The sequence below is a fragment of the Aptenodytes patagonicus genome, chromosome 19 (genome assembly GCF_965638725.1).
Source record: "Aptenodytes patagonicus chromosome 19, bAptPat1.pri.cur, whole genome shotgun sequence".
Classification (NCBI taxonomy): domain Eukaryota; kingdom Metazoa; phylum Chordata; class Aves; order Sphenisciformes; family Spheniscidae; genus Aptenodytes; species Aptenodytes patagonicus.
This window is the reverse complement of record NC_134967.1, coordinates 2,770,156-2,791,166: the sequence shown is the minus strand read 5'-3', so window position 1 is coordinate 2,791,166 and position 21,011 is coordinate 2,770,156. Positions and strand designations below refer to the sequence as shown.

Genomic DNA, 21,011 nt, shown 5'->3' with positions numbered 1-21,011 from the left:
GCGCGCTGGGTGCCTGTGCAGGGGGCCGGGGTGCAGCCGTGGTTCGGTCGTGTCTGCGGCGGGGGCTCGGGTGGGGGGAAAGGAGCCCACCGGGGAGCCAGGTCTGTGGCCGTGGGCACCCGGTCACCGTTGCTGGAGCCGGACCCTGGGGCAGGCGGTGGCGAACAGGGGCGAGCCGTGGCGGTGCCAGGACATCAGCGTGGGAAGCGGCGGGGGCCTGATCCAGGTGCGTGGTTGCGGTGTTATCGAAGCTCTTCAGCATCCCTGCTGGCACCTGCCCGTGCGCCCAGGGGCTGGCCCCCTCTGCCCCGCTCTGCGGCACCGTTGGGCACCCGTGGCGTTTTGGACGCCTTGGCCGCGTGGAGTGTGAGATAAGGGGACCTTGGCCCTGCGGTGGCGTGGGGGTGGCGGGCTGGGGGGGGGGGGGGCCACGTCCTGGGGCAGCTAGTGCTCGAGCTTGGGGTGCAGTTGGGCTGCCCGGCACCCCATGGAGAGCGGCACAGCGGGGGGGCTGCCCACCAGCCATCCCCCGAGAGGGACCCTGCCTGTCCCCAGGTTGGGGCCAGGCGTCCCTGCTGTGCCACATCGCGGTGCAGCGGCGCGGTGCTGGCGCGCGATGGGCAGATGTGGCTGTTCCCAGGCAGGATGGGCGAGGGCGATAAGATGGGGCGATGGGGCTGGGGAGCCCCCAGCCCCCCCCGGCGTGGGACAGTCACCACATGTCGGTGGCAGGAGGGGTGCCGCCAAGGTCCCCGGTGGGGGCTATAAGAGGGGTGAGCGGCCCCGCCACGGCACCTCGGGACTGCGCGACCATGCTGGGGGCTGTGTGTCTCGCCGTGCTGCTGGGCTACGGTGGGTGCGGGCAGTGGGGAGGGGGACGGGGTGGGGGAGACGGGACCCCAGCGCCCGCCGTGGCCCCGGGCACAGGGGTGCAGGCGGCCGCTGAGGTCCCTTTGCTGGGTGTCACGCAGTCTACGGATGTGGTCAGCCGGCTGTGCCGCCGCTGCTGGGCACCCGAGTGGTGGGTGGTGAAGATGCCAAGGCCCACAGCTGGCCGTGGCAGGTAAGGGGGGTGCGGGGACGGGGAGGGGGATGGGGATGGGGACATCCCCACTCTGACGCCGTGCCTCCGCCGTCGCAGATCTCGCTTCAGTACAGCCGCTCCGGGGCTTGGCACCACACGTGCGGCGGGACCCTCATCGCCCCCAACTGGGTGCTGACGGCTGCCCACTGCATCAGGTGGGTGCTGGCGGGATCCGCACTTTGGGGGCAAGACGTTTGTGGAGAACTGACACCCCCCTCTCTCCCCCCGGCAGCTCTAGCATGACGTACCGCGTGGTGCTGGGCATGCAGGTCCTGTCGGAGGAGAACGAGCCGGGCTCGGTGGTCATGGGCGTGGAGAAGATCATCGTGCACGAGAAGTGGAACTCCTTCCTCATCATGTAGGGGACGGGACGCGTCGGGGGCGGGCGGGGGGCATCACAGCTCAGGGTTCCCCGTCCCCACTGCTCGGCTGTCCCCGCAGCAATGACATCGCCCTGATCAAGCTGGTGCAGGCGGTGGAGGAGAGCGAGAGCATCCAGCCCGCCTGCCTGCCGCCCGCCGGCCTGACGCTGGAGAACAACTACCCCTGCTACATCACCGGCTGGGGACGCCTCTGGAGTAAGCCAGGGGTCCCCGGGAAGGAGTCCGGGGTGGGGGGGGGAAGGTGCGGGCACGGGGTGCGAGGTGCGGCTGTCGTTGCAGCGAACGGGCCCCTGGCCGACGTCCTGCAGCAGGCGCTGCTGCCCGTGGTGGACTACGAGATCTGCTCCCAGCGCGACTGGTGGGGCAGCACCGTGCGCACCACCATGGTGTGCGCCGGCGGCGACGGCGTCGTCTCCGGCTGCAACGTGAGTGCCGGCACCGCGGGGCGGTGGGTGCCTCCGGCCAAAGGCGGGGTGCAGGGAGCGGGTGGGTTGGCAGGGGTGCCCGAGCGGTGCGGGGCTACGGACCACATTGGGAAGCGTGGGAGGAGAGGGGATGGAGCCGTGGTGGTGGGTGGCCAGGAGGGAGGTGGGGGTGCGTCGGTGGGGTGCCCAGGGGTGGGTGTTGAGCGTCCGTCTGTGCGGGCAGGGGGATTCGGGCGGCCCCCTGAACTGCGAGCGCGACGGGCTCTGGGAGGTGAACGGCATCGTCAGCTTCGGCTCCGGGCTGGGCTGCAACACGGCCAAGAAGCCGACGGTCTTCACGCGGGTGTCCGCCTACATCGACTGGATCTACGAGGTGGGTGCCCCTTCCCCTTCCTCTCCCCGCCAAGGAGGGACCGACCACACTGTCCCCACGCTCGCCCAGCCGAGAGTCTCACCATGGCCCCCCTCCCGTGTCTTGTCATTGGCAGAAAATGAGCGCGAACTGAGGACGCGGTGCGTGGTGCAACAAGTCTCGAGTGCGATAAAGGCGAAAGTGCTGTGCTGGCCTCGCGTGTCCTGCTGGTCATTTGAGGGGGCACTTGGTGGAGCCGGGGGGGGGCTGTCTGTGGCGGTGCCGGGGTTTGGCCCGTGTGCTCGTGAGGGTCCCCCGGGTCATGCAGCGGGGCTGGCCAGGGTCCCGGGGAAGGCGGAGTGGGCAGCCATCCCGCAAGCTGCCCCTGGCTGGGGGAAGGGGGGGGGTGAGAGCCATGCCCGTGGTGCCGAGGGGCTCGAGGCTTGGCTGGTGTTTTGGGGGCAGAGGGGCTGAGGTCTGGCCGGGTGCTCCTGGGAGGCTCTGAGGAACCCGGCTGGCCCTTGCGGGGGGCTCAAGGGGACTTGGTAGATCCCGGGATGCTTTAGGGGACTTGGCTGGCCCTGGGATATCTCAGGGGATCTTGCTGGCTCTGGGCTAGAGAACAGCTGATTTTTCATGGGGGTCTTGAGGGAACTGGGTTGGACTTGGGGGGCTTGAGGGGGGGCTGCTTGGTCCTGGGGGGGCTCAAGGGAGCCTGGTTGAAGCTGGGGCCCCTGGGAACTGCATGGCATTGCCAGCTTCGGTTCCAGGGCCTGCGACGTGGCGCAGAAGCTGAGCATCTTACTGTGGGGCTCCTTCCATGGTGGCTGGAGAAACAAGGCAGGGGGGGTCGGGGTGGTGCGTGTGTCCTGGCTGTGGGGTCCCCAGGACAAGCCAGGGCTGCCCTGGGGGAGATGTGGGATTTGCTGGGGAAAGAGGCGGCCGTGTCAATGGGAGCGGGTGCGAAGAGGCTGCCCGGGAGGTGTGGATGGGTGCCACGCTGTGAGCCGCCGAGCAGAGCCGCCCGCTGCGCCGGAGCCTCAGGGAGGTGGTGGTGATGCTGCGCCATCATCTCGTCGTGGCTGCCAGAGCCTAGCGGGGAGCCTCGCGGCAGGAGGAGGAGGACAGCGACGACAAGCAGAGATGAACAGCAGCGCCTCAAGCTCGGCGGGGGACGTGATGGACGGTGCCCAGCGCAGGAGTCGTCACGCTGCCACCGGCCCGGCGAGTGACACCGACACCTGCACCAGACCGGTGGCGGTCACCGTGCGCGCTGGGGAGAGCGGTGGGGCCACGCGAGCCGCTTGCCTGGGCTGTGGCTCGGCTGGGGCAGGGTTGTGGGTCCCTACGGGGACCGGGCAGCACTCGCCAGCCCGGCCAGCGGTGTAGTGGGCAAAGCAGGGGCGCGGGGTGGGAATTTTTTTTGAAGGGTCTGGAAACGTTCCGCTGAGCTCTACGGCAAAGGGGGACCATACACGTGAGCTGGTGGGGTAATAAATGCCTGTCTGTAGGATGTGTGGAGAGGGATGCCCTGTGCGCGGTGCCTGTGTGCGAAGGACTGGGGCCGGGATGCTCGCGTGGGAGCGCCGGCGCGGTGGGGTCCGTGCCACCTGGGATGGGAAGCTACAGGCTGCGTTTGTGAACTTGAGCAATGTGGGGTGCCGCCCTTCCCGTGTGGCGTGTTCCAGCGTGTACCGCGGGGACGGCTGGGGAGCGGGACAGTCGCAGGCTGTCATATCGCGATGTGCTGTCGTGTCTTATGCGCATACGGGGACACCTGTACGCTGCGTCCCCTCCTCGATGGTGGTTTGGTGGGCGTGGGCGCCCCAGGCATCGCCGTGGCACGTGGCAAGCCTCGGCGCTGGGGGGTGTCCTGCACAGCCGGTGATGGTCAGGATGAAGCGGGACCGTGGCCGGCACCGCCAGCCCCTGTGACGCGTGTCACCCCAATAGAAGATGTCCTTCCCCCCAAGGAGGTGGCAGTGGGCCGCAGTCCCTGCATGAGACTCGACCGGTGCCGGCACACTGCGGTGGTGACCATGCGGTCTGTAACACCGTGCCTGCCCCGTGGCAGTTTGCAGCAAGACCCCGCAGCGGTGGGTGGCTGCTGTAACCAGCCGGCAGCGTGTGGCCACAAGGTCGGTGTGTGACCCGAGCAGGTCCCCGCAGGGTGCCCCAGGTGACAGGGACCACTTCGGGGCACACGAATCCCCGCGTTGGCTGTACGAGCATCCAGCAAACTCGAGTGGCGAGCGGGGCAGGCCGGGGCTGTACCGCGGCGGGGGAAGTGTCGGGGGGATGCAAAGCGTGGTGGTGTTGCTGCTGTAACTGTCCGTGTGCCTGTAACGCATTGGAAATAGCTGTAAGCGCGGGGTTGCCTGTACCAGTACCAATTCTGGGCGATGCTGTGGCTGGGGGTGCTGTGGGGCTCCTGGTACGCAGGTGCTGGTGCCAGGGAGTGGGGGGGTGGGCCGTGGCAGCAGTGCAGTCCTGAGCGGCGATGTGCGTGGGGGTATCGGGGGGGAGCTGTTGCAGGGTGGTGTTGAATAAAGCAGCCCAGCACGGCCAGCAACACGGTCTCGGTGTCGTTTCTTGTCCCCTCGGCGAGGAGACGGCCGGCAGGTGGGTATCGAGCGCAGGTGAGTGCCGGGGCCGGGGGGGCAGGACGGGCGGTGTGGCGAGAGTGGGCATCGGAGTCGCAGCGTAGGCTGAGTGGTCTGTAAGGAGACTTGTAAAGAAACCTGTAACCTGCAGTAGCTGGAGATCTGTTGTGTGCTGTTTGAGCAGGGAGTCTGTAGAACGCTGACGTGAAATAGCCGAAAGCTGGTGTTACTAGAATCTGAGTAGCTCTGTCACCTGCCTCTCAGTGCTGCCTTTGGTGGTGACGCCCAGAGACGCGAGCGGTCTCAGCCAGGGTGCGAGGTGACAATGACGTGGAAGGTGAAACCGGTCCCGTAAGAACAAGCAGGAGTCTCCTGACAGACAGGTGACCCCTTGTAAAATGCATTGGGTAGAGGTGTCAGGGCTTCTGTGTAGATGTCAGGGGAGCAGCTGAGGGCCAGCAGGACGTGGAACCGGTTAACAGGTCTTTTGGGTCCTTAGGTTCAACCCTGCAGCTTTCACATGTACGGTGGAGAGACGTCACGGGCCTAAAACCTTCCCAAAGTAGACTGTAGGGCCGCAAGGCGAAAGCTAGAGAGTGTAGAGTCTCACCTGGCTTCCTCGGCTTGTCTGACGACAGCGAGAAGTTCTTTTGGTTGGGAAGACCCTCCTCTTGAGGTGCCAACGGGGAGGCTGGAGGCGTTCAGGTGCAGATAGGCTGCAACTTACCATGAACCATGCCAAGATCCTAGATGTGTGCTGAAGGAAGCCGTTAGTTATTTGCGACTGTGCTGCAAAGGTACAGGTTTGCAGGCGTAGCTGCAAAGATAGATAGACCTTAGTGGGCTCCCCATGTAACTCTGACACCTTGCTTGAACAACCGACGCCTGGAAGGTGGAGAACGTCCGTCTGTCCGCAGGGTGTAGGTGTCGACACCATCAGGGGCAAGGCCAGGACTCTCACCCATCCACTGACCAGCAATGAGACCATAATGTAGAAGTGTTAGATTGTGCCCTAGGGCACCACTGAAGAGCCCACGTGTTTTAGGTGAAACTTCTGTGGTTTTGGGGGGTTTTTTGTTTTTTTTTTCTTCATTTTCTCTCATAGCAGAAGTGGTAGAATCTCCAGGCAATCCTTTCGAGGCTAAGGTAGAGGTTGAAGAAGTAATGAACGTGCAGCCACTTGGGACCTTCTGAAACGTAACCGGGAAGGACGACCCTAGGCAGTCGGTCGGTGGCAGTGGGATGTGGGACCGGCACCCCCGGGGCAGAGGCGTACAGCTTGGGCTCTGGCGCCGGCCTGGAACCTCGGGAAACGACAACCCTTTGCTCCCAGGACAGGCCTTTATTAAGTTTTCACCTTGTCAAGGTGAAAGAGTCTAAGGTGGCCATTGTGATGCGAGAGACCGAGAATTGTGTCCCTTTTTGGACCCAGGACTTGTTTCCCTCGTTAGACTGAAGCAAAAAGTCAAGTTGCATAAATGGAAACGGTGAGTAAAACAAACGTAACAAATGCAAAAAGAGGCTGGACCTCAGAAATAAAACTTTGAGTAGGCAGATGAAAGTGCCAAAGGGTAACGCCCTGAAGAGGCAGATTTAGACATCGAAGCGTAGAACTCCAACAACCTGTAAGGATTTAGGTTTCGCAGGGGTCAGAGTCTGAAAGGCTGCGAGTTTGTTTCATTTTGTTTTTTAAACCTGTAAACGTTAAAACTTGACCGATGTCTGCCTCTCTAGAGGAGGGCAGGTAGGTTGACCTCCGTGAAAGAGTCGGACGGGTAGATTTTAAAAACCTAGCAGCGTGACGTTTGTAAATGTGCGATAACATCTATATAAAGGTAGGTTTTGCTTTCCCCTCCGTATATCTGCTAGACTAACGTGGGACCTAGGTGACAGTTGGCAGTCAGCGAGAATCTCGGGTCGGCCGGTTTTAACTTGATCTGCCTGCCCGACCTTCAAGGTAGTTGTAGCTTTACCTTTCAAACGTTGGCCGCTTGGAAACTTTCAAGCGGCCACTGGCAAGTTTTGCAAGCTGTTCCCTACACAGTTAAAAATGACAAGTTTCCAAGCCCGGTAGGTAAGGGGGGATGTAAATCTAAACCTTAAAAACACCTCTTTGTAAAATAAAGAAAGAAAGAAAGAAAGAAAGAAAGAAAAGAATTTGTTCTTATTACATGTTACCTTTAAGTGAGACGGTTAACACAAATTTGACACCTAAAGGGAAGAAAAAAATCCTAAAAAGTGAGGGTAATGCTACCCTGTTAGGGTATTATTTGCTCTGTCCAACCTAACAGGGTAGCATATTAATCTGATGTGAGAGGGTTAATGTCCACCGGCAGAATATCACGCTGTCCGACGTGTAAAGAACTTAAACTGCCGACCGCTCGCTTTTGAAGCCTTCGACCTTAGACCGTCCAAGGGTAATATAACAGGTGGCTGTTTTAATCTTTTCACACGAAGAGAAGCTGTACCGGTGTGTTAGTCTAACGTGTGAAAGGAAGGTCTAAGTTTTGGACATCTAATGAGCACAGGTTTGGTTTTTTTTTAAAAAAGTGTAAGAGTGAGTTTTCAGCAGACTGGAAGCTTAATTGGAGTGCGCGGGCATGACATCTAGCCTACAAAAACAGCGCGACGGATCGCGAAGTTAGACAAGCACACCGCTTTGCACGCTAGCAGAAAAACCTAGACGAAGGCCTGTCCTGGTTTCGGCAGGGATAGAGTTAATTTTCTCCCTAGTAGCTGGTACAGTGCTGTGTTTTGGATTTAGGATGAGAACAATGTTGATAACACACCGATGTTTTAGTTGTTGCTGAGCAGTGCTTACACTAGTCAAGGACTTTTCAGCTTCCCATGCTCTACTGACTGAGAAGGCTGGAGGTGCACAAGAAGCTGGAGGGGGCACAGCCAGGACAGCTGACCCAAACTGGCCAAAGGGACATTCCATACCATGGGACGTCATGCTCAGTATATAAAGCTGGGGGAAGAAGAAGGAGGGGGGGGACGTTTGGAGTGATGGCGTTTGTCTTCCCAAGTCACCGTTACGCGTGATGGAGCCCTGCTGTCCTGGAGATGGCTGAACACCTGCCTGCCCATGGGAAGCAGTGAATGAATTCCTTGTTTTGCTTTGCTTGCGTGCGCGGCTTTTGCTTTCCCTGTTAAACTGTCTTTATCTCAGCCCACAAGTTTTTCTCACTTTTACCCTTCCGATTCTCTCCCCCATCCCACTGGGGGGGGAGTGAGCGAGCGGCTGCGTGGTGCTCAGTTGCCGACTGAGATTAAACCATGACAAGGCCTAAAAGCTACGTGGCCAAACTTGCGTCTTTAGGGCAAGCGGTAAAGCCTAACGCTTTGATTGGAGACAGCACTGGTCCAATTTGACCACTCTAGGGCAGGTCACTGTTGAAGAAGTGTTAGGATGGAACAGGGAACCCTCTAATCTTGCTGTCAACCCTCAAGATGAGAGTGAGTTTAACTGACCAGTTTACTGTGATTTTTTTTTTTTAAAACTTTTCTTTTTAAACCTCCTGTTTAACAGTTTTAATCAAGTGTAGTTTAAAAAAGACCTTTAAACTTTTTGTAGGTTTTTTAAGGCATAAATTTTAACTACATAAGAGTTCCTCTTACGGTCTTTTTGAACTTATGTAGTTAAAGAGGGCCTCTTAAGGTCTTTATCTAAGTAAACTCTAAAAAAACCCCTCAAGAACTGTATAGAGTTTTTAATCCAGAACTCTTCTATACTAGAATCTTAAACTCTAAAACTCTGTAAGGAGATTTTTGAAAACTGCTGTTTAAGCTCTAATTCATAGTTAAACAACTTGAACGTTTCTACAGTCCCTCTTAAGGTCTTTTTGTTTTGGAAAAGTGTTCAAGTTCTACACTTCTACAACAGTTCTAAACTCACTTTTTGTTTTGTAGAAGTGTAGAACTTAAAGAGCTTCTACCTTAGTGTAGAAGCTTCTACTATTAGTGTAGAACCTCCTTAAGTTCTACACTTCTACAAAACAAAAAGTGAGTATATTAAGAACTATAAACAGTTCTAAACTTAATGTAGAAGTTCTTTTTAAACTTAGTGTAGAAGTGCGTTAAGGAGCTTCAAGTTCATTAATCTAGAAGTGTAGAAGTTCTTTAGAAGAACTTTTAGTTTGGAAGTTCTTTTAAAAAAAAAGTTCTACACTATTAGTGTAGAAGTGTAGAACTTAAAAACTTTTTAAAGTTCTTTAGTTCTTCAATTTAGAACTTCAGAAGTTCTAAAGTCCTTCACCTTCAATTTAGTTCTTTAGTTTTACTAAGTTCCTAAGAACTTTAAGTCTACAAGTAGTTCATAAGATAGATAGTTCATAATAAGAACGGTGTTCACGAGCGGTGTTCCCCAGGGCTCAGTTTTGGGGCCGGTCTTGTTCAATATCTTTATCAGTATGATCTGGACGAGGTGATTGAGTGCACCCTCAGTAAGTTTGCAGACGACACCAAGTTGGGCGGGAGCGTTGATCTGCTCGAGGGTAGGAAGGCTCTGCAGAGGGACCTGGACAGGCTGGATCGATAGGCTGAGGCCAACTGTATGAGGTTCAACAAGGCCAAGTGCCGGGTCCTGCACTTTGGCCACAACAACCCCATGCAGCGCTACAGGCTTGGGGAAGAGGGGCTGGAAAGCTGCCTGGCGGAAAAGGACCTGAGGGTGCTGGTCGACAGCCGGCTGAACATGAGCCAGCAGTGTGCCCAGACGGCCAAGAAGGCCAATGGCATCCTGGCCTGTATCAGAAATGGTGTGGCCAGCAGGAGTAGGGAAGTGATCGTGCCCCTGTACTCGGCACTGGTGAGGCCGCACCTCAAATACTGTGTTCAGTTTTGGGCCCCTCACTACAAGAAGGACGTGGAGGTGCTGGAGCGTGTCCAGAGAAGGGCAACGAGGCTGGTGAGGGGTCTGGAGAACAAGTCTGATGAGGAGCGGCTGAGGGAACTGGGGTTGTTTAGCCTGGAGAAAAGGAGGCTGAGGGGAGACCTCATCGCTCTCTACAACTACCTGAAAGGAGGTTGTAGCGAGGTGGGGGTCGGTCTCTTCTCCCAAGTAACAAGTGACAGGACGAGAGGAAACGGCCTCAAGTTGTGCCAGGGGAGGTTTAGATTGGACGTGAGGAAAAAATGTCTTTACTGAAAGAGTGGTGAAACATTGGAACAGGCTGCCCAGGGAAGTGGTGGAGTCCCCATCCCTGGAGGTATTTAAAAGACGAGTAGATGAGGCACTTAGGGACATGGTTTAGTGGGTGGTGGTGTTGGGTCGACGGTTGGACTCAATGATCTTAGAGGTCTTTTCCAACCTTAGTGATTCTATGATTCTAACTTTAGTTCTTAAAAGTTCATAAGAACTTAAACTGTTTTTATTAGGTAAGAACGGTAGTCTACAGTTCTTTAAAGAACTTTATTACTTCTTCTAAAGAACCTTTTTTTATTAAATGTAATATAGTTCATATGAACTATATTACTTTTTATTAGGTTAATACAGTTCTTAATAAAAAGTTCTTTAAAAGTCTACAATAAGAACTTTTATTGTCGACTTAGTTCCTAACTGACTTCTTAGTAACTTCATAAACTTTTTAAATAATAAACTTTTTTTATTAACCTAATAAAAGAACTATGGTTCCTTAAAAGTCTATAGTTCTTTAAAAGAGCTTTAGTTCTTTAAAGTTCCTTAGTAAATGAACTTAGTAAAGTGAAATGAAAATGTTGAAGTTTCTTAGTTCTTAACTGACTTCTTAGTAAGGTAAAATAAGTTACAACAAGTTCATTTACTAAGTTTTAAAGTTTATTAAGTAAGTTCTTTGTTAACAATTACTTTTTTTAAAGTTCCTTATTATTATTATTATTATTAAAGAACTTAAGTTCTTAAGACAAATTCAAAAAGAACTCTTCTTAAGAAGTTATTATTAATAATAAGTTCTTAGTTTGTTAAGTTCTTAAGAACTTTAATCTACAATAAGAACTCATCTTTAAGAACTTTAATAAAAGAAGACCTTAATAAAAACTAAAACTAAAGTTAAAAAAAAGTTCGTAAAGTTATTTGGAAGTTCTTAAATGTCGTCTTTATTGGCTTTTAGTTCTTAATAAGTTTTGAATAACTTTGTCTTTTATTAAAAGAAGTTTAAATTTTTTTTTATTAAGTAGTTCTTAATAAAGTTTGAACTTAAGACCAAAGAAGTTTGCAGAACTTCAGTCTGCAATAAGTCTTAATAGAAAAAGACAACAGAGATGTTAAATAAGAACTTAGGAACGAAAACTTCTTTAAGTTCTTCTAGGTTCTTCACGTTCTTATTGTAGACTAAGAACTTCACTGTTATTTAAAAGTTCTTTAGGTTAAAACTTTTTAAGAACTTTTAAGACATTATTAAAGTTCTACTCAAAAAAGTTCAAACTTAAGAACTTTTTAGTTCTTTAAGAACTTTTAATGTCTAAAGAAACCCAAGAACTCAGTTAAAAAAAGACATTAAGTTATTAAGACAAATCTTCAAGAACTCAGTTAAAAGAACTTTATTATTTGTCTTAAGAACTTTATTGTTAAGTTCAAAAACTTCAAGCTCAAGAAAAATAAAAAGTTCTTTTAACTGAGTTCTTGAAGTTCTTGAACTTAATAAAGAATTAGAGATATTTAATAAGTTTCTTTTTAGTTCCTTAAGAACTTTTAAAAAAAGAACTTTTTAATGTTTTTAAGACATAATAGAACTTAAGTTCTAAGACTATAAAAGACTAAAACTTTAAAAGTTTATTAATTTGTCTTATTTAAAACTTTGTCTTTATTATATCTTTAAGTTCTTAAAGTTCTATTATGTCTTTTAAATAACTTAAAGTTAGAACTTAATAACTTATATTTAAGACACAAGTTCAAGACCAAAAAAAGTTTAAGAACTAAGTTAGTAAGTTCAAGAACTGAAACAGACATGAAAAAAGTTCTCAACGTAGTTTACATATGTTCAAGACAGTTCTTAAGTTTATAGTTGAGTTCTTGAAGTTCTTAAACCAAGAACTTAAAAGTTTAAAAACTTATTATTACTAAATAAATAATTTCTTAGTTCTAACTTTATTTCTTAAGTTTATTTAACTTAGTTTTAACTTGAACTAAGTTCAAGAACTGTCTTAAAAGTTTAAAAGAACAGTAAAAACTTAGTTCACATACGTAAACAACTTTTTAGTTGTTTTACTTATGAGTAAGTAACATAAGTTGTTTACTTATGAGTAATTACTCATAAGTAATTACTTTAAAAGAAGTCATTTTTTTAGTTAAAATAGTTCTTTAAAGAACTATTATATGTCTTCAAGCTTAATAAATCAAACTTAGAACAAAACGCGCGCCCGCCCCCGGCACGGGGTGGCATCCTCCGTGCGGCTCACCTTTTGGAGCCGATGGGGACAAAGCATCACCAGAGGGACCTCGCACGCGGCAAGTAACTGAGGGGCTTTTCTTTCCAACACCGATGCTTCGGGGGCCGGGGGGGGCGGCCAGGCCCGCACCCCTGCAGGAGCTGTTCCCTGAGCAGTAGGGACTGGAAGCAACGGAAGGAGAGAGTTAACACCCTCTGGGGGAATGAGCCCCCCCCCCTTTCTCTCTCTCACCCTACTTTTAACTACTTCTTTCAAGTTCTCAGCTCCTTTTGTCATTGCTCAAGCCCCAGCACCCTTCGAAAAATAGTTAAACCCAAACCCCAGGCTAAGTATCACTCTGCCGGCGGCGCTGAGCTGCCTCAAAGCACCTGAAATGCTCCCCAAAAAAGGAGCATGGAAATACCTAGCGATTGCAAAGGCAGATTGGAGATCCACGGGTTCCCCGCCCACCCACAAGCATCCCTCGCCACCCCAGCAGCGCAGAGGCGAAGGGGCACAGCACGATCTGCCTTTGCGGTGATGAAACCCCTGCATGGTTTCCCCGAGAGCATAAAACGCCCCGTGCGATGAAGACAGGCTGGGCCAGGCAGCCGCACGTGCGGCTCTGCGCAGCTCGCACGGCAGCTCGCCGACGCTTCCCTTCCCCACCTACCCTAAGGCAGCTGCGCCTCCCGAGGGCAGCTCCTCTGTCTCCAAGGTTGCTTTCACCCCAAAAATCCCACATACATCCAGGTTTTCTGACCCAAAACTGTCACCACAGCTACCCCCAGCAGCTCATCAGGGCGAGCGCTTTAACTTAGCTCTAGTACTTGAAGGAATCTTCATCGGTTTCCTGCTGTAACTCCTGCTTAGCGTCCGATCGACTCCTCGAAAGGATGCGAGCTGCCGTCTCTGTACGCTGGCACAGCCGCATTGGAAACGCTACCCGTAACAGCGGGAGGCTAAAAGATTACTCAAGCAAGCTTTTTCTTGCTCTTCCCATTTCGGAGAAGCCTTCAGGAGGTGCTGAAATGGCATTCACGAGACAGAACAGAGGAGGGAATACAATGCAAAAGATTTTTTTCCTTTTTCACTGCGTTTTTATTGAAAATGAGAAATATTGATTGCAAAAATCATCCCATTCTGCTTAAGCGCCAGACCTTCATTCCATTGATCAGTTCTCCAGGCAGCAAAGGACACAAACATCGCGATCACCAAAAAAACCAGTACTCGGAGGCCAAGCGTGGCCGCGTTGTGGCAAGCTAGAGGCGCTCTCCTCCGCGAGCGCGGAGGCTCCGGGCCGGCACGTGCCCCGGCAAAGGGCCTTCCTTCATCCGTCCCTAACATTTCCCATCAGCACAGTGCCAGGCTCCATCTTATCTCTATTTCACAGCAAGGACAGTATTCACAGATCACGCTTCTCAAGACAACCACCTCGACAGACAGACAAAGGCTCCTCGAGGTGACTCGGGAGCGTCAACGCCGAGTCACGGCGGGCGCAGATTTCATCCGGCTGCGGGGAAGTAACTCTCACGCTTGGCGGGGACCTCAGAGCCCACACGTCATTTGCACGCGAAGAAGAATTTTTTACGGAGAAAGTTGAAACAGCCCGGGATCTGCTTGTACCTCCCCTTGGCAGAGACGGCGTTCGCCACCTGAGAACGGAAGGAGAGCGGCTGAGGAGCGGGATGCTTTCCCAACTCGCGCGTCGGGACACAACCTCTCGCGGGAAGCACGGTGACGAGGACGGGCAATGGGACCGTGGGACAGGAGAGCAGGCAGGTCTCCTAAAATGAGACATTTTCACCGGCAAAAACAAAGGGGACTCGAGGGGACACGGCCTTTCAAGAAACCCAAGCCACCACTGCCTCCGACGGGTGCTTCCTGGCGTGAGCCGCAACTCCCTTTCCCTTCCGGTGTTTACTTAAAAGCAAATTTCCTTTCCACCCATTTTCCTCCAGACATGCCCATCCTTTCTCCAAGGTCACCTTCCTTGCACTGAATGCCAGCTGGCGCAGAGAGGGTCTCACGCTACCCCCTTGAAATCAATAGCTGCCATGCCACCGCATGCTGAAGAAGCACTGTGACACCAGGAAAATGACAAAAAAAAAAGTAGGTCCTCTCTCCCCCGCCGCAAAAGACTTTTCTGCTACTCATGGAGAACAGCAAAAGTGTCTGGAAGTACCTACGCTTTGCCCGAGCGTGGGACATCTTCTCTAGTCAACGGGGCACGCAAAGGAAAGCGTTTATTAGCCACACTGGTTCCACATTCCCGGCACACGGCACTCCTCGCTCACCAGGACATGTGAAGACAAACATCTGGCATTGTCTTCCCGAGGGTGAGATGCTCCTCAAGACTTACCATGGTGTCACAGGAGCTCCAGAAGACACAAAACCCAAAGAGAGAGCACCCGTGGAGATCTCCAGGCACGAGAGACCCAGCGGGTCTTCCTCAAGAGCACGATGTGCCCGGACGCGTGGTGGCACGCTTACAACAGTGCCCCGTGTCCTGCCGGCTCGGGCTTTTGAGTGTGGGATGAGCTACGCTTTGGTCTAAGGCAATTTTTTAGCAGCTACCTTGGCAAAGATTCAAGCCTGTATTTTCAGACCTATTTCTCATTAGAGAAACCTCAAAGAGGTTTTTGGCAGATTAATGCCAGACACTTTCTTAACAATTAGACCTCTCCACAGTACCTCCAACTAGCCAATCCATAAACTGAACGCTCAATATCGTCCTTCCTTTTTTCAGCGTAGGCCTCCGTGCCCTGACCGATTGCAGCTCTATTTCCTTCATCATGATGACAAAAAGCAGGAAAAAAAAAGACATTTACCCGCAGTAACATGTTCAGCAGGTCTTCCGAATGGGCATGTTGCTCCAGCACGCTGTCCAGCGTTTCCACGTACCACGAGCCGCTCGACGCCTCCCTCCAGGAGACAAAACCTCCAGAGAAAGAACGAGAACGTTGCTGCTAAAGCCAGTCTGCTGTTCTCGTCTCACCGAGTTACTGCCGCTCCCTGGCTGCCCTCTCCAACAGAGCGAGTTGCCCCCAACCGACTTTGGCCATGAAGCTCCAACTTTTTTGCTAATCCCCCTGTACCTAGCAAAGGATTTGCACGGGCTATCTCACCTGGAAAAGTTGAGTAGGAGACCAAGATGTCGCTGGGCGTGGGCAAACTGGCTATGGCATCCGGCTCGTCCACGTTACCCAACGGAGTCTGAAGAGGAGTCGCGTCCGACTCTAAAGAAGCTCCGGGAGCTTTGTCGCCGGGTGAATCGCAATCCACTACAAAGCCTCGATCTCGTTGTTCTGCAAAAAGCGGCAAGACGACACTCCCTGAAATTCATCTTACCCAAGCATTCAACAATCGCACATCCTCCATTAAGAAAAGACAAAAAAACCCCAAAACCAAACCCCATAAAGGCCCTCCAACAAAACAAAGCTTTTCGGCTCTTCGACTCAACAAGTGCAGCCGGAGCCATCGGACGATTCACGTGAACGCCCTCGGTTCGTGCTTCCCCACCAACCTCATGGCTGAAGACCGGGAGCGGCCAGTCAGCGTGCACTGCCTGGCCGCGTGCTGCAATTACTCCCCTCCTTCCATCCCGCGTCTCTCTACCGTGCAGTAAAACCATTCCAGCACATGAAAATCGGTACCGCCCCCCTACGAGAGGCTCGTGTCCGAGCCCTTAGACTCAACCCATGCTAGTGGTCAGAATATGCGGCCAAGAGTAAGAGAAGACAGCCCGAGAAACAGGCGACGAACAAAAAAGGAACAAGAAGCCAAAGCCTAACCGCATCTCCGATGCCTGCTTACACCCAACAGCCAATTCGCTTCGGGAGCTAAAACAAAGATTCACCTCCACCACAGGCCTGGATGAAGAAGAGTTTGGGTTTTCCTCTCAAACTCGGGCAGTTGGACCCATTGAAATAGTTCACAATCTTTTCTATTGGAATGGGTTTTCCATCCGTGCCGTAAATGCCTCCGGGAAACTGGATGTGGCTCGTCTGCAAGAGGAAAATCCAGGAGCTAGTAACGCGGAAGGTGAGGCCAGTTCCCAGGGAGCCCGTTTCTGATCGGGTGCTTTGTAGCCTAAAGTTACCAGAACAAATCTCACTTCCTCGCGTGAGGAGGAATCTCACTGCAAACGCACGCACCACGTCAGGGTGAGGGGATGCCCGGGCGTCATTTGAAACACACTAAAACCCAGCAATCCGACTCCTCTTATTATCCAAATCCTATCCCACCTCCTCCAGCGACAGGGTTCTTCATCCTCCGGGACAACGGGCACATAATATACACCATTTTCCTAATGACTGCTCTCCTCTCCTCATCCTTCAAGGCCTCTGACTTGCGATAAATAGGCTTTACGACTAATAGCATCTCCCTGGTCAGAGCTGGAGATACAGGAAGGACTAAACGACCACAGTATGAGGGTTAGCGCTACCTCCCTTTGCTCTCTGCCCATCGCTCCGTTCTGAATTACACACCCCAACTTCCAAGAGGGAGAACCACTTGTCCACAGGCAACACTGGGTCAGACTGCACTGGAGAAGCTCCTGTTTTCTTTAACCCCGACACAAGAACGTAACTCTTTGCAACGTACTGCGACGGCAGAACGGCTATCGGATCGGTCACGACAGACGGTTTCCCTCCCACCCACCCTGCGTGAGACCGCGGCGCAGGGGTTGCCCCCTTCCCGCGCGGGCAACCGGGCTAACGAGCAAAGGGAGAGATGCAATGAACCCACCTGACAACCATGGGAAAGGATCACCACGATGCAGCAGTCCAAGGCGCTGTGGTCCCGTCGTGCCAGCTTCTGCAGCTCTGAAACCATTTCCTACGTAGAAAACGTCACGGTAAGAGTTTTTCAAATCATACTTCAGCCACAGATTACTGCCAGGCCCTGCTCTTATCAGTCTATCCCGGCTGCGCTGCTCAGAAGGATCCAGTCAATCTCTCTGCCGTGGGATAACATGCACCGCACGCACAGGCGGCAAAACCCATCAGCAGACAGTGAGTATTTCTGCAGTTCTGCCCTTATTTAACATTGGTAGCTTTAATTACGGAGGTTTCTCTCCTCGCTGCGTTCTTTACAACGCAGCAATGTAAACCAAAACACGCTTCCACGGGCTTTATCCGCTGAAACGCACTGCTGCTGATCGGGGGCCGGTGGGGGAGCAGAGAACCTTGTTTTACTTTCAGCGGCCGCTCCGGATGATTGAGCTCGCTCCGCCGCTTCGAGTAACAGCTGAGGACTGTACAGGCAGGCAAATCACGCCCCCGGCTGCAGAGGCTGTCAGAGCTATCACAGGAATACAGCCTCGCCCATTTCCCTGCAAATCACAACCAGGAATCAAAGTTCAGGCAGAAAGGCGAAAACGTGCAAGGTCCTTTCTCCTTCTGCAATTGCAGCGTGACAATAAAATAAGAGGACGTCAGCGGTTGATTATTTCTCCGTGTGGCGCAGGCTGGGGCTTTCAGCGTGCTGCCAACACGGGGGGTACATCCCGTAACGCGCTCCCATCACTTTGGGGGGCTCGCCTCTCATCCCTCGTGTTAGCTGGACGCGGCCGGCCTCACCTGAGCTTTGAGATCCCGCCGAGTCAGGACGTCGAAGCGCAAGGCCTTGAAGCGCTTCTCCAGCTTCTTGCAGTCCACGTCGGAGCCTTCTCGAGTCGACATAGCCGAGTCGCTGCTGAAGTTGACGTTGTTGAGGATCAGGCAGCATCCACACGGATCAGCTTTCAGCTCGTAAACCTGGCAGGCACACGTCGCAATTAAACGCCCTCTTATTCGGAGCGCTCGCTGGCTAATCCAGCGGGACGCAACGCCAACGAGGAACGGGAGTCTTTAAAGTAGCTCGTGTCACAGCTTTTTCCTTTCTCCAGGCCTAGGGATGGATAAGAGCATCCGTTCTCCGCACACACATTGTTATCAGCAGCCGGGGAACACAAAACAACCTGCCAAATCGGGGACCGCCTTTGCGGAAAACCGGCTGCTGCTTTACCTGCAGCGTCTCCGATGGCAAGTTGAAGTATCCAGGAGTTTTTTTAGGCATCATCAAACCTCACCACGAGAGCCCACGCAAGGAGCCAAGAGAACGGGTAGATAAATCACCCAGAGACTCGGCTTTACCATCCATGACAGCACCGCAGGAATTTTACGAGGGCTACCCAAACACCTGCATCAATACAGCTACGAGCCTCGCACGTACACGGCCAAACTGTTCGCTCCGCATCGGGCACCCACAGGCTGTCGGAAGGCAACTCCAGACACACACGCTGCCGTATTCACAACACTCGCTTCCCTGCGCGTCTCCCAACGCGCCAAAGCGTGCTGCACGCGTTCGTTATTGTTTTCCTGGCCTCTGTTCCTCAACGCTACGACTACGAAGTCTAAACACCGCTTCGCAGACAACACACGAGTCGCTGCCTTAGGAAGTTACCAGTTGCCTTGCTGGAAACTGTTTAAGCACAACCTTTAGCTCTGCGATATGTTATTTGTGCTACAGCTACGGTAATCGTAAGGAGGAGCTGGCTAACAATCGACCTCCTCCGAGCTCATCAGCCCCGTTAGACCAGCGGCAGCCTCGGAGAGATCGCTCAGATAACAAGAAGCAAAACCCGGCTGTCCCAGACCTATTTCCCGGTGGCCGCCCATGAGTCTTTGCTTAATAGGGAACACTTTTGGCCTAACCAAATACTAACCAGATCACGGTTCCTCTTGTCAACGGCCGAACCTACAACACACAACAGAGACACGGTATTTAGCTCTCTGCACTCCGCGACGAGACGTTACACCCGTTCCTCCTGGAATTAACGTCAATCCTGCCCCGTCGCCCATGGCACATCGGTGACACATACGAATTCCCTCTTCCCACCCCGCCACACGCTGGAAACGAGCGTTTGGCACCCCACCTCTCTGGAACAGCCTGGGACGTGGCTCACCCCGGGCTGGCGCGGGAGGCGTTCGAGGTCTTTCGCTCTCAGCTTGGACTGGGATGGACAAACGCTCAGGAAAGTTCACATCTATAATGACACAGGACAGTCGGGTCTCACCTTCTCCCCTTTCTGATTTCATACCACAAGTAACCAACCCAGGGTACCCAGAAGGACCTGAACCAACAGCCGCCTGTCGCAGCGACCCTGCTGCGAGGCTGCGATACGACATCGCGTCCGTTTTCCCCTTTTCAGGATTCGACAGACTAAAGTTTCTCCTTACAACCGCACAAGCTGGATCTGCACGCGGATTCAGCAGAGCACAAGATGGCAAGGACATGGCAAAAATCACCTTTCACCAAGGTACCAGGGAGGTTGCGTGCAAAAATACGGAGAATGAAGCTCCTAACACCACGGGCACACAGCTTGAGCTTAAAAGCTTCCACTACCGGAAAGCATGACATTCTCCCAACAGCTCTGCGTAGTCACCTCTATGAGCCACGCTCCAGGATAATAAAAACCAGGACTTCACAGACTAATACCCACACCAAGAGGGATCCCAGCTGCCGCCCCCCATGCCGCTGCTTGCCCAGAAAACAACCATGCCCTTAATACTTACTTTTGCTATGCTTTTCCAGCTCAACAGGCCTCAGGTCTACCAGCTGCAGCGGTGGCGGCGGGCATTCGCACTCCTCGATCAGCATGTCCGCGAGATCGCCCTGCCCGGTGTCCCGCAGGATCGAGAGGAATATAGGAAAAGCCCGTTTCCCTCGAGTCTCCAGGTCGATGACCAGCTGCCGGGCTTGCTCTCCTCGGCTGCCAGCGCTCTGCAGAGGAGGAAAGCCCAGGACGACGTGTGTTTGCTCCGAGCCAAGGCGCTCTGCCCAGCCAGCCCTTCTGACCGGTGCCCACAGGGCGAACGAGACCGAGACCCAGCGGACACAGTCGCAGAGACCCCCAGCAGCCACCCGAACCCCAGCCCTGACCCCCCTCCGACCACGAAGCCTTGCTGCCTCCACCGAGACAGGCAGCTGCAGCCCACCGTAGGGCCTGGAGAGAGAGGGAGGAGGGTCCCCAGTGGACGAACAGGCACCCCCCAGCCTGTCACCGGTGCGTGGGACAAGGTAAGACACCCCCAGGCCTGTCACCAGTAACAGAGAGGGGGAACGGGGGCCTCCTTAAGCCCCATCACCAGGTTGGGATGGGGACCCAAGGAGAAACCCCCATACCTGGCACCAGCTGGGGCAGGGGACAAGAAGGGACAAGGAGATGGGGGAGGGTCTTACACCTCTTACCCGCAGGGCTTGGGGCGGGAAGGGACGAGGGCCAGCCTCCAGGCCTGTCACCAGAACGAGGGGACGCGGGGAGCTCCCTTGGGGCTGTCACCAGGGTGAGGGGACATAGGGGGGCCTCCCTCGGGCCTGAGAGGACACGAGGGCGGACCCCGGGCTGAGGGGGGACACGGGGGGGGGCGGCCCCCTGGGCCCGTCCCCGGGGCTGAGGGGGGGGACACACACGGGGGCGGCCCCCCGGGCCTGAGAGGACACGGGGGCGGACCCCGGGCTGAGGGGGGACACGGGGGGGGGGGGGGGGGGGGGGCGGCCCCCTGGGCCCGTCCGTCCCCGGGGCTGAGGGGGGGGACACATACGGGGGCGGCCCCCCGGGCTGAGGGGGGGAAACGGAGGGGGGGCAGCCCCCAGCCCACCTGCAGCTCCTCGACCATGGGCCGGGTGAAGAGGCCGCGCTCCTCCAGCGGGTCCCAGAGCGGCGCCACCCGCAGCGCCGCCACCAGCCGCGCCCGCCCGCGCCGCAGGGCCCGCCGCTGCACCTCCTCCATGGCGGCGCCGCCGCCGCCGCCGCTCTAGCCGCCCGCCTCG

The 21,011-nt window shown here is 53.8% G+C and overlaps 2 protein-coding genes across 3 annotated transcripts; one reads left to right on the top strand and one right to left on the bottom strand.

The window, feature by feature from the left end:
* Positions 1–812: 812 nt before the first annotated feature.
* On the top strand, positions 813–2,451 carry LOC143168972 (chymotrypsin-C-like). The gene is made up of 8 exons (XM_076356019.1): positions 813–852; positions 972–1,063; positions 1,142–1,239; positions 1,317–1,442; positions 1,526–1,662; positions 1,747–1,892; positions 2,116–2,265; positions 2,381–2,451. The coding sequence occupies exons 1-8, from the start codon at positions 813–815 to the stop codon at positions 2,396–2,398; spliced, it is 807 nt and encodes a 268-aa protein (XP_076212134.1). The 3' UTR covers positions 2,399–2,451.
* A 10,827-nt stretch (positions 2,452–13,278) lies between these two features.
* On the bottom strand, positions 13,279–20,971 carry CASP9 (caspase 9). Of its 2 annotated transcripts, none has more exons than XM_076356223.1 (10): positions 20,840–20,971; positions 19,754–19,961; positions 19,114–19,224; positions 18,904–18,935; positions 17,777–17,953; positions 16,944–17,033; positions 16,054–16,201; positions 15,323–15,502; positions 15,026–15,135; positions 13,279–13,849 (listed from the first exon to the last, which is right to left on the bottom strand). In XM_076356223.1, exons 1-10 carry the CDS (start codon positions 20,969–20,971, stop codon positions 13,757–13,759), a joined length of 1,281 nt encoding a protein of 426 aa, XP_076212338.1. In that variant the 3' UTR covers positions 13,279–13,756. The 2 variants fall into 2 exon arrangements, with proteins under 2 accessions (XP_076212338.1, XP_076212339.1); XM_076356224.1 differs by having other exon boundaries at positions 19,144–19,224.
* Between the last annotated feature and the right edge of the window lie 40 nt (positions 20,972–21,011).